General features: G+C 43.1%; 1 protein-coding gene across 2 annotated transcripts in view; it reads left to right on the top strand.

Moving 5' to 3' along the window:
- The window catches only part of ITGA1 (integrin subunit alpha 1), a 70,289-nt gene extending 58,571 nt beyond the window's left edge, over positions 1–11,718 (top strand). Inside the window, exons 26-30 of one of the 2 annotated variants that reach the window (XM_083465770.1) lie at positions 70–174; positions 1,579–1,683; positions 3,034–3,126; positions 4,056–4,172; positions 6,707–11,718. In XM_083465770.1, coding sequence (XP_083321896.1) covers positions 70–174; positions 1,579–1,683; positions 3,034–3,126; positions 4,056–4,172; positions 6,707–6,751 — 465 coding nt within the window. In that variant the 3' untranslated portion in view covers positions 6,752–11,718. Of the gene's footprint in view, positions 1–69; positions 175–1,578; positions 1,684–3,033; positions 3,127–4,055; positions 4,173–6,706 lie in introns of those variants that run through there. The other variant, XR_014517227.1, reaches the window with a different exon arrangement.
- Positions 11,719–13,241: the final 1,523 nt, after the last annotated feature.

Here is a 13,241-nt window from a genome sequence, read left to right as displayed (position 1 = left end):
TTAAACATGGTTAAAACTGTCTTGGACTGCCAATAATATTTGTTTCCTGGTTGCTTTCTCCGCTAACAGAATGTAAACTGCAATTCCAGCCACTCCACAAATCCTTTGAGAATTGGTGGTGACCCTCCCTTCGAGACATCAGGAATAAGACACCCTCTAAAGGATCCAAAAATAGTACGTTTTTCTGAATGTCTGTCTGCTTGGGGAGGCTGAATATTATCACAGACATGACTAGTTTCAGTTTGGGTTATGTTAGGAAACATTTCCCTGTCATTGTCACCTGTAATCATAATCATATTTTTCTTAGCCTTTGCTGGGAATATTATGCACAGGAGTAAGAAATGCATAATAAGGAGAAGCAGGTTAGTGGGAGGGGCAGGAAGGGGCAGTGAGATGGTAGGGAGGTATGTACAGTGCAAATGTACATAGAGCCAATCCAGCTCTCCTGCTGGTGCGTTTGCACCATGCTGACCTCACCGTTGCCTTGCCGCTTCCAATAACTCTTACCTATGGGACCGCCTCTCCCGGTATGCCCCACGGAGAGCCTCAAGGTCCATAAATAGCAACAGCCTAGTGGTCCCGGGCCCTAAGGAAGTTAGATTAGCCTCAACCAGGGCCAGGGGCTTTTCAACACTGACTTCGGCCTGGTGGAACGCTCTGCCTCATGAGACCAGGGCCCTGCAGGATCTGATTTCTTTCCGCAGGGCCTGTAAGACAGAGTTGTTCCTCATGGCCTTTGACTTGGAATCAGCCTGATCCCCTCCCCCTCTTTCCTTTTCCTTCTGTAATGGAACCCCTATTTGGGGACTTCCCTGGCTTTTTTTCTGGCCCATGTAGGACCAGTCTGGATAGTTGGCCTTGGTGAAGATTTGACATTTTCTCCCCCAAAACAGTTTTTGATCTGGGCTTCCACTGAAATGAACTTCCACTGGGCTTCCACTGAAATTTTAAGTTGTATTTTAATCCTGTTTTTAAGTTGTATTTTAATCAGTTGTTTTTATACTTGATGTTAGCCATCTTGAGCCCGGTCTTGGCCGGGGAGGGCGGGGTATAAATAAATAAATAAGCAAAAGCAACTCACCTGCCTGGAAACAAGCACTGTGGCTCTGCTTCACCCAGTAAGCCACTTCTGATAACCAGCACATGCAATTACAATAGCCCCATTGACAGACGTTTTCACCTTATTTAGCTATGGTGAGCATATACTCTTAGGAGTATAATTTTGAGTTTTGAGGGCCTTTATAGCCTTTTGGATCTGAGTTTCCTCCATCTTTCCATTGCAGTGAACACAAATGCGCACTGATTCTTTTTTCCATTATTTTATGAGTCAGAAATATGCATACTGGTTTAAGTTGTTCTCTGTCTCAGAGTCTGTGGGACCCTTTTTCACCACATACCCTATACGATTGCCACTCTATGCATTTCAATAGAAATAATATATAATAATAGATGTTGAATAACATTTATTTCAGTGGGGTGAAGAAAATGGCTGTCAGGATATCTGAAGTCAGGCTCTTTGGGGCAGTCATGTTTGGCAGAGGTTTAATTAATAATGTCTGTCTATTATCCTTCAAACAGAACTGTGATTTTTATCGCTGTGAATCTATTAACTGTACGGTGGCCCCATCAAATATAACTCATGTGAACATTTCATTCCGAATCTGGAAACGTACCTTTAAAAAGGTAAGTGAACTGCCAACTTTGTTACAGTCGTGAGTCCAAAACCATGTTATGCCACTGTCACAGTTCTATATGTAGGTATAATTGCCCAATGTATCTATTAGGAGAGCCAGTGTGGTGTAGTGGTTAAGAGTGGTGGACTCGTAATCTGGCGTCTCCGCTCCTCCACATGCAGCTGCTGGGTGACCTTGGGCCAGTCACACTTCTGTGAAGTCTCTCAGCCCCACTCACCTCACAGAGTGTTTGTTGTGGGGGAGGAAGGGAAAGGAGAATGTTAGCCACTTTGAGACTCCTTCGGGTAGTGATAAAGCGGGATATCAAATCCAAACTCATCATCATTAGGATTGCGCACTGGATTTGGCCAAGGCCTGAGTCCACAGCCACATCAGCTCTACCTAATTTGGGTGTCAGCTGCAGTGTCGGATTTATGTATAAGCTAAACAAGCTATAGCTTAGGGCCCCACTTTCTTGGAGCCCCCCCCCCCAAAATTGTGGTTTTTATGTTGATCTTTTCTGTGAACTACCCTGAGGCCTCCGGGTATAGGGGGTATAGGGCAGTTTATAAATTCAATAAATAATAATAATAATAGATACTGTTAGCTTTTAATAAATGAAGAAGAGGTTAATGACAGACAATCAGCCTGTTATAAAGCAGGACAAAGTAGCAGAGAATGTTTTGTTTGCTTGTTAAAAACACACACATGCAAATCACACACCCTATTATACATCACTCATGCTGCAGTTAGCTTTATGGGAGAAAGGTATCATTGGAGCATACAGGGATGTTCATTGGGATCACAGCTGCGGGAGAAAGGGTTAAACATCAGTACAGTCCCAGTGAAAATTTCCCACTCCACCCTCTATTCTGGAGCCTATGATCGAATCAAATAAATACACTGGTGTAGTTCTGGTGGCAGTGGAGGGGAACAGCTGGGGGCAAGTGTTACAAAAAAGCACACAACTGAAGGAACCACTAACTTGCTCCTTTATTTCCCACATTTTACCAGTAAGGAAGAGGAGCTGGACAAGAAGCAAGTGCCAAGGCAATCTCAGCGAGACAGCAGACAGTGGCAATGAATGTCATAAGTCAAGGGAGGGGGCAACTTTTATCAGACAGAGGGTTGCACTGGTACATGCTCAGCACATGGCAAAGTTCTGTGCCAGAGTGCCAGAGACCAGACAGTGGGTGGGATAAGAACTGTAGTTCTCAGACCACCTCTCAAGCAGGTTTTCCACCTGCTGTTCTACACAGTTTTAAACAATTTCCTCTTAGAAGCAGAAATCATACTCTGTTCTGATTCATCTCTGGAAACTAATGCTTCATCAAACTGCTTTTCTTCTGCTTTATTCTAGGCAAATCTTCATAGTGCAGAGGTCAATGTAAGAGCATTACTTAGGAGTGGAAACTCATTACTAATATTGAAAAAAGAAAATGAAAGAATAGAGGTAAGTCCCACCAGACTCTTGCAAACATTGGAAGCTCAATCCACAAACCAGTTAAGGCAGGAAAAAAGGCTGCCATCCTAACCTTATGAATTATGCCATAAGGCTCACTGAATTTACTTCTAAGTAAACATGCAGACTGGCTGCTTATTTGTCCAGAAATATTTGTCCAGATTCACAACTACAATCAAATGGAAAGGTAGTAAAAACATTCTGTTCATTGATGTTCATGATGTGGAAAAGTAGCCACCTAATTTCTTCTCTGCCACTGCACTCTTAATTAAATTAGTGCATAATAAGGGTGCTTATTTTTAACATTCGTGGCTTTGCAGCACAATTCTCTGGATATTTATCCAGAAGTAAGTCCAATGGGGCTTTCTCCCAAGTAAACACTTACTTCTGAGTAAACATGCCTGTGGTTGCATCACACAACAGCTGCTCAGATCTCTTGGGATGCAGTTCTTTACAAAGTTTATCGGAAGGAAGTCTCATTAAACGTATTTGGATTCACTTCTGAGTTAGCATGTATAGGATTGTGCTGATAGTATGCCTTGTTTGTGAATTCAGCCTAAAGTGATTGGTAATTACATTTCATTGACTTCAGCAGTACTTGTATACACAAAACCCTGAGATCATTTGCAGCCGTTTTTATTTCAAAACACTTTTTGGGACGGCACTAATTTGCACAGGTAACTAGTAGAAGCAAAACTCTCACACAGCTTTCCCCTGGATATTATCCCACATAATAGGCTATGAAAAGCCTCTCCCCCCCCCCGTCACTTGCTTTTGTGTATTTGCATGAAAACTTAAAAATTAAGTACAACTAAAAGTTTGTGTGTGTTAAGACACAATTAAATACAGATTAGACCTAGAACCTTGTTCCATCATTACTGAAATACTGATTTATTTGTGTGTGTATTTTCAATTTTCAGACCATTATTAAAATTTCCAAAGAGCTTCTTCCTGGTCATGTACCACTATGGGTTATTCTGCTGAGCGTTTTTGCTGGACTTTTGATTCTTACGCTGCTTATATTTGCATTATGGAAGGTATGGTATATATATTGTTCGTTCCATATTTGAGTTTAGTGTTTCAGAATTATTCCCCCCTCAGTGAAAAATCAGGGTGATCAGTAGTAAAGCAAAATCTGATTGCTCCCTACATATTATCTTACTGATAAAGACAGCCTTGTGCCTCTATTGTTGCAGCAGGAATATCATATAAAGGAATAATGATCTCAGTTCCCCAAATGTCGGTTCTTATACAGCCGAAATGGCACCATCCATGCATAAGGAGGGAGGTGTTAGTGCAGTGTTTCCCAACCACTGTTCCGCGGCACACTAGTGTGCCGCGAGATGTTGCCTGGTGTGCCGCGGGAAAAATTAAAAAATTCGAAAGATTATTTTTTTTTAAAGTCAAATTTTCGATTGGGGCACCGTCACTAGATGACCCCTGGGGTTCCCTCCCTCCCTCCCGCTCTGTGCCTCCCTCCTTCTCCTCCTCTGGGGAGGCCCTTCCTGGCTCTCGGCCAAGGCTTGGCGGCTGCCACTCACTCACTCACTCGCCCACCCGTCCCTCCATCCCTGCACCCGGCCTCTCCCCCTCCGTCCCTGGCGCGGGGGCTGCCGGGATCCGTAGTCCCCTCGCCCTTGGGCTCTGCGCCCGCGCGGGGTGCGTGAACTACGTTTCCCAGCGTGGCCTGGCGGGCCGGGCGTTTTGTTTGAAGCGCTCTTCTCCCGGCCATGGAATGAGCGCAGCGGCGGCGGCCGGGCGGGCAGGGGCTCTTCCACGCAGACCCCGCGCAGCCTGCCTGCGCCCCCGCGGAGATCGGGCGGCAGGATGGAGCCCGGGGATCCCCGCGGAGGCGGAGCGGCGGCTGCCCCCCAGGTAGGGCTGCGTCGGGGTTTTTTTATTTTTGCAATGCTGCATCCGCGCCGGAGGGGACGCATCAGACCGCGGGGAGACCCCTTGGCGGGCGTGCAAGGCAATGCATGCGTGCAGGCGTTGCATGGAGTGCAGTGCAATGCAATGGCAACGCGGCGCCCTGCATGCATGCATGCAACTTCCACCGGCGCTCCGGACTTGGCAGGTGAGGGGGGTCCCCAGTGGGCGGCAGAGAGAGCCGGGAGGGCGAAGGGGAGCCGGGGGGAGCAGCGCTGCTCCCCGAGCCGAGCCCGGGGGGAAACTTCGGCGTCGTTGCGCCGGGTGTTGGAAGCGGAGGCTGGCGGGGGCCCCTCACCTGCAAAACCTGGTCGCCTCTCATATATTTCGTGCATTGCATTCATCGCCCGCTTTCTCCTCCAAGGAGCTCCCGGGGGCGCGCGTGGTTCTCCCCGTGTTATCCTCGCAACAACAGCCCTGCGAGGTGGGTCAGGCGAGTGGCCCAAGGGAGCACCCAGGGATTGTCCTGGCCAGGTGGGGTGATTTGAACCCTGCTCTCTGCCCGGTCTTCGTCCTCATTTAGCCCCCACATGTGCATGACTGTGCATGACTGAGGTTTTCCCCCCTCGTCTTGGCTATGGTGTGAGTCTGTGCTGTTAATTAATGGGGTTCTGCCTTCGGAGAAGATGAGCCAGCCCTCAAGAAGGTGATTATGTAATTTGCTAGCAATTCATGTCCCTCCCGGCGTGACGCTGCGCGCTGACGTCACGGGGCTGTTATGGTGGTGTGCCTCGAGATTTTTTTCATGAAACAAGTGTGCCTTTGCCCAAAAAAGGTTGGGAAACACTGTGTTAGTGGACTTCAACAAACCTGAAGTTTTGCAGAAGTTAGAAAAACATATTTTAAGGGAGGGGGGCCCTAAAGGGTGAGGAGGGCTCCTGAAACAGAATGCTGACAACAGCTGCAGCTACAGAATGCTGACTAAATGTTACTCATACTCATCCATTGATTTCTAGCATTGAATATCACCCATAGTACATAGTATCTGATTACTTCTATTGCAGGAAGCATCTGGGTGGCATTAAGCATTTGACCACAAGTGGGAGCCCTTGTCAAAGCCAAAGGAAGAAAGAAAGAAAGAAAGAAAGGGAAATAACACAAAGCAGATTTAATATGTATACAGTGGTACCTCGGTTTAAGAACAGTCCTGTTTACGAACGATTCAGTTTACGAAGTCCGCAAAACCAGAAGTAGTGTCCCGGATTGCGAACTTTACCTCAGTCTAAGAACGGGATCTGAAAGTTGGAAGGGCACCGGTGATGGGAGACCTCATTAATGAAAATGTGTCTCGGTTTAAGAACGGTTTCAGTTTAAGAACGGACTTCCAGAACGGATTAAGTTCGTAAACTGAGGTACCACTGTACACAATTTGAATCTAGGATCATCTTAGGAGTTGCACAATGATCGTCTTAATTCAAGTCTTTCTGTTCTTTGCGTGACTGAGGGTCCTAATTCTGATGTTTTATAACAACTAATCGGTTATTCCAAACTGATTTTTTATGGCAAAACCTCTCTTGACTGAGAAGTGTATGTTAGGTAGATTGGCATTAAATACAAAAGGAAATGAATTTCTTCCCCCATCCCTGTACATCCCTGCAAGTTTTCAAAGCTAGATTAAAATGTTGTTACCCTTTCCTTTCAGGCTGGGTTTTTCAACAGGCCTTTAAGGAAGAAAATGGAGAAATGAGAAGGGGAAACCTTCCAGAAGAAAACCAGGAATTCTACAAGGACTTGTCCTCAGGTCTTCCTCAGAAATGTGACTGTAAAACACTGACTTGGAGCAATCTAGGTGGTCACAAAAGTTTTCTTGAACACTAACAGAAAGTGCTTAACACTAAACACACACACAAACAAACACACATACAAACACATGAAGCCAACAAATCAATGATAGAAAAGGGCACACAGCACATTTTGTGTGTCTAAGGAGACTTTGGGCTTCTGCATCTCAAGCAACCCATTTCCATGGGGCAAGCAGACTCCTTTTAAAACCGAGGAGAGCTTTAAAAGCAATTTGGGATATGGCCAGAATGGAGAGTGGTCTACAGAGGAAAGGAAACAACAGTGGAGTTGTGGGTTGGGACCAACTGGCTGAAGGTAGCTTAGCTTAGCTCTGCAGCTCTGTAGATCCCAGTCATTCCCTCCCCCCCCCCCAAAAAAAATGGTGTTTGCTTTCAGAGCAGCACTCCTCTAAAGCTGTCACATTTATAGGGCAGTGTGTTCTATTGAACTAAATGGGATGCACTTCCTAATAAGACAGGTTTCCTACCCATCTGGCACTCTCCTGATATTTTGGAATACAGCCACGTTAGCCCCAGACAGCACAGCCATCCGTCCCCAGGCTGAGAGAGAGTATTGGATTTGGGATCAGTCTCTGATACGTACAGCAAACATTTTGTAAAGTTGCTGTTCTGTTGTTCCAAAAGAGGGGCAAAGGTGCAGAATCATTTCCCATAAGTAAAAGAATTCAAAGCTTGGTACTTCACTGTAAGCCTGAATTTCAAATCCTGAACATAGCTGTTGGTTTGAGCGGTAAACATTTGCTTCAAAGAATAGCACTCAGAATGCATCGTTTTGAAAGGGAAAGATTTCCCTGCTCTATTTATGATGAGACACGCAGATGTGTTTCGATCAATTTATTGCATGACCATCAAAATATATATATACAAGTGCAGTGCTGGTGCTGTCCATTCCTGACGCCACCCAAATTTTTCATTCATTCACTATTGTACAAAAGGAGGTTTTGTGCCTAGACAAACTTAGTTTCTGTGGTTTCACTAAGATTTTTGAAAGGATAGTCAAATCTGCACACACCTTTTTCGAACGTTTAAGAGATGGGGAAATATATATGGGTGGTTGTGAGCTCTATGGTGCTGGTGGGCATTTAACCGTGGTTGTCATATATTTCCTCCATTAATCTGGCAATTATATTGGGGGTGGGTAGGATTTTAGACAATGCTGTTGCTTAAAAATAAAAAAGCAGTGCCGGTCAGAAAAGAGCCTCTCATACATGCGGCTTGTAATGTAATATTTGCTTAAATATTTGTTTCCAATTTAACTGGCACATTGGAATTTTGGACATGTGAGCAAGTATTTCATGGAATGACCAAATATAATTATGTCTATTGGAGGGAGTGCGGTCCAAACCCAAAACTTATCTATGTTGCCCTATTGCTATAAGGTTACAAATCAGCTGTATTAACATATAACTACATGAAGATTGCAAGTGGCCATAATTGTGACGTGTGAGGAATTCACAGCATGAATAATCACACATATTTGTTTGGTACGGCATACATTTCACACTGGAGATTCTGTTGCTTGCCATTTAAGACATTGTCAGAAAAACTCGCCAAGAATCCTGTTATTTGCACATAAATTAAAAGGAATGGAAACTCAGATTTGGGATTATACACTGATTCCTACAGGGAAATGCATCACAGTATCAAGCAATTAAAAAGAAGCAACAGTCTAGCACTACAATGAAGCAAGGTTTTCATTTTTTGCTACTTATGTGTCGAGTAATTATTTAAACAGTAGCTATGTTAAGTGTCTGTCTGAAACACTATTATATACACTGTATCTATAGAAATACACTGAACTAGATAGAATGTTTAAAATCCTAATAGAGCACAAAACACAGTGGCCCAAATCCCACTAAATTTAGCCACAGGTGACTGAAAGCACAAGAAGGTTATTTAGATACAACTAACTTGTTCCAATCAGCCGTTTTAAAAAAAGGGAAATCCATTCATTTTAATGGAACTCAATTAAAAGTAAACTTGCTTAGGATCATGGCCTGAAGATTGCACTCATTGGCCCATTTAGTCTAATTTAAGACAGTGAAGCTCTACTGGAGAAAGTTGCCTGCATATTTTTATCTAATACTGTTTAATGCAAGTCTAATTATCTTCCCCCAAATATATCACCTTTCTTCTGCACTATGAAAATGTTTTGCTATACATTCACAATTTGAGTAGCTTGGTGTGTATATAAATGTGGATATTTTAAATGTAAGCTTGGTACATATTGTTTAACTTCAAAATTTTATCTCTTTTATGTTACCCTATCTGAATTTTTCACTATTCTTGGTTGGTAGGTTATTCCTATCCCCAAGAATGAACACGTACATGAGAGCTAGTTCACACATGACAGCAAACCACAGGAACCAGCCTTGTCCCATCGTGTTTTCAATTAGTTAGTTACTGTTTGGCAATAAATAAATAAAAGCTTGCCATTACATCTGATCTGGGAAATAACAGTTTGCACTAATCCTTCAACCTAGGATTGTAGAGCCAACTTCAAACTGGCTTACAATCCTAGTTCAGAAGGAAAGCACAAACCATGGTTTACCGATCTGGGTGCAGCAGCAAGCTATGGTTTGCACTGAAGTGAGAATTAACTAATTGAAATAGAGAGCACAAGGAGACAGGAAGAAGGGCAAAACAATGTGCTAGCTCAAGGTTTATTCCAGTAGTATCAAACCGTTAGTTTTAAATATATTTGAGTATACACAGAGTTAAATAAATTTTCATTTATTGTTTTAAGTGATTATATCAAATTGATGTAATGAGTCTGATTCATGCTTTATAGTATCCGTAGCATTCATAAGTCTGAAGCAAACCATGAGTTCATTCCTGAATGCATACTGTTTGTTTGTGTATGCTTGTTCCTAATACAATTTCACAATCCTGTCTGAAGATGAACAGAGCCCTTTGTTTAGTGAATATAACTTAGCAGAAACCACAGACAGACCCACAACTTGAGACTTCTGAATAATTATGACTCTGTGGGTTGCCAGTTCTTGAGCAATTCCTCAAGATCAGTCAGCTGTGCACCTGGAAAGATGAGGTAGTGAATCTTGCCCTCATTCTATTTCACCCTCCTTATGTGTAATTTCTAGTATCGTAATGAACTGGATCCAACCTCACAACACTATCATTCAGTTTCTGTTCCGAAGCAAGTTCCACTGAATTCAATTGGGATTACATTTCTAGGAATGAAGTATATAGCATTGCAATCCAAATCAGTTGTACCTGTGAGCCAATGAAATCAGTGGGACGAAGTCGTGACTTAATTTTACTGTTTGGATTGCTTCACGTGAATTATTTCATGCAACAACCCTGTCAGGTGTAGGTATTGTTGATGGGACAGAGAAAGTAATCACCAGGTGGCCTTAGGCAAGCCAGAGGTGAGAGATCTGAACCACAGGAAAGGATATTGCTGTTGCACCCAAGCATAGGCATCTGGTTGGCCACTGTGAGAACAGGACGTTGGACTAGATGGGCCTTGGCCCTGATCCAGCAGGGCTCTTATGTTCTTATCTTCAACTCTGCTTCTTCACCATAATGCTAGAAGGGACATGGCTCAGTGATTGAGAACCTGGCTTGCATGCAAAATATCCTGGGTTCAGTCCCTGGCATCCACACACCCCTGTCTGAAACCCTGGAGAGCTGCTTCCAGTCAGCGCTGATGATACTGTGGAGGTTGGATCTGTTTAAAGTGACATGATGATGCTTTAAATGTTGAGTGCAGGTAGGGCCTCATGCTAGAGTTGAAGAAGAGGAACAGGTACGAATGAGCATTATGGCATTGGTGTTGTGCAACTTATCTGAGAAAGCTTATACCCAGAGCAAACTTAGTTGGTCTCTAAGGTGCTACTGGACAATGTTTTAATTTTTTTTTATTTATTTGAGATACACATTTTTAAAGCTAGAGAACAGTAGAAAAGAAGAGCTTGCTTCTGCACAGGTTTTTTGTTTTTATTTTTGGTCTTTCTACATTCTTCTTGGAATTGCTCTATTAAAAAGAAGGAAAGCACACTCCAGGTATTTGTGTGTCATTATATGTATATGTATATGTATATGTATAAATCCCCCCTTTCATGGAAAATGTGTTTTTCCAGGAACAAAACGTTGGTGTTGGAGATTTTCCCACAACAGAAGCAGCTTTCTTGATATTTGAAAGTGTAGAAATTTGAAAGTGCAACACTAAAAACCTTTTGATCACAGGTGCAGAATATGAAAAGGTTGGCATAATTAAAAGGACAAATGATTGTTGTTGCATGTAAGCGTCCAAATTCAAGATTATCTTTTGCATGAATTTCTAAGAGTTTCCTTACTAGCACAGATCTAAATGACTCACTGACTTCTCCCACACTGCTTAACAATGTTCCTCAGAAGAAGTTGCAACATTCTGTGTTGATACAGGGTAAGCATGCATGGAGGGGGTGGCCTTATCAGATGAGACGCGTATCTTGAATCACCGCATCTCCAGGAAAACATCCTGCCCATTCATGGTGTGCATTTCCTCAAGTTCTTGCTGCATGAACCCGATTTTTAGAGGGCAGAGCCATTATAAAAAAAAAGTAAATAAAATAAGTGGCTTGTTTCTAAAAAATAAATGTCAGAAATGAAGTCCATTTGGAAAAAAATATTCTCTTAGCAAAAAGATGTAGCAAAAGTCCACAAAAGTGTAAGAATGTGTATTTCAAAAAGTGATAGCCAACATTAGATATACCCAGAGGAGACCTGTTAAAATCAATGAATTTAAGTAACTTTATTTCAATGGATCATCGTCCATTATGATAACATGGTAAAACTGTACCTTTTTTTCTATGGAAATTGTCACTTGAATAAACACTTTTCTCCTTGTTGTTGGTTTCCACTCCTTTTTTGTTCATTCATGAGCTGGCGACATTAAGCCACCAGTGTTATCTTTCAAAATATTAATATTTTGAGTTGAGGAATATTATAAGTTCTTTCAACATTTGTTTAAAGATAAGCCAGAAATTATTTTGGCTTTATGTCTTGAAATAATCTGTAGAGTTTTTCAAACAGAAATTCCATCCTAAGACGAAAAATGTAAACACAAAACATTTGGTAAGACATAAATGACACTCGCTTCATGGTGTGCTAAGAGAGTCCCCACCCCAACCCAGCTATTTACTATGAGATTTTTATGGCAAGTGTTTCTGAGTAGTCTATTGGCTACTGGAATTGTATCAAGGTTAACATTCAGCTAAATGTCTCCAATATGGGCAGGAAAATTTGTTGTTGCTGTTCTTTCTATTTATACAATATGGGTTGCACATGCACCATACATTTAAATAACTATTAAAGGTATAGGGACCCCTGACCATTAGGTCCAGTCGTGACCGACTCTGGGGTTGCAGCGCTCATCTCACTTTATTGGCCAAGGGAGCCGGCGTACAGCTTCCAGGTCATGTGGCCAGCATGACTAAGCCGCTTCTGGCGAACCAGAGCAGCACACGGAAACGCCGTTTACCTTCCCGCCGGAGCGGTACCTATTTATCTACTTGCACTTTGACGTGCTTTTGAACTGCTAGGTTGGCAGGAGCAGGGACCGAGCAACAGGAGCTCACCCCAGCGCAGGGATTTGAACTGCCGACCTTCTGATCGGCAAGTCCTAGGCACTGTGGTTTAACACACAGTGCCACCCACGTCCCTGTTCATCTATTTATACAATATGGGTTGCATATGCACCATACATTTAAATAACTATTACACCTTTAATAGTCATGGCTCCCCCAAAAGAATTATGGGAGCTGTGGTTTGTTAAGGGTGCTCCGAGTTGTCAAGAAATGCCATTTCCGCTCACAGAACTACAATTCTCAAAGTTCCCTGGGAAGAGAGGATTGTTAAATCACTCTGGAAATTGCAGCTCTACAAAGGGTACTAGTACTGGTGTGCATATTTCAGGGAACTCTTATTATGGTCTCTAGGGTGCACCTGTGAGAAAAACCTGAGCCATAGACACAGGTGGTGCTGTGGTCTAAACCACTGAGCCTCTTGGGCTTCCTGATCGGAAGGTCAGCAGTTCGAATCCCCGTGACGGGGTGAGCTCCCATTGCTGTGTCCCAGCTCCTGCTAACCTAACAGTTCGAAAGCACACCAATGCAAGTAGATAAATACAGTGGTACCTCGGGTTACATACGCTTCAGGTTACAGATGCTTCAGGTTACAGACTCCGCTAACCCAGAAATAGTACCTCGGGTTAAGAACTTTGTTTCAGGATAAGAACAGAAATTGTGCTCCAGCAGCGCGGCGGCAACAGGAGGCCCCATTAGCTAAAGTGGTGCTTCAGGTTAAGAACAGTTTCAGGTTAAGAACAGACCTCCGGAACGAATTAAGTACTTAACCCGAGGTACCACTGTA

The sequence above is a fragment of the Podarcis liolepis genome (genome assembly GCF_965112155.1).
Source record: "Podarcis liolepis genome assembly, chromosome: 11".
In the NCBI taxonomy this organism is placed as follows: Eukaryota; Metazoa; Chordata; class Lepidosauria; order Squamata; family Lacertidae; genus Podarcis; species Podarcis liolepis.
This window is presented reverse-complemented; position numbering and strand designations above follow the sequence as displayed.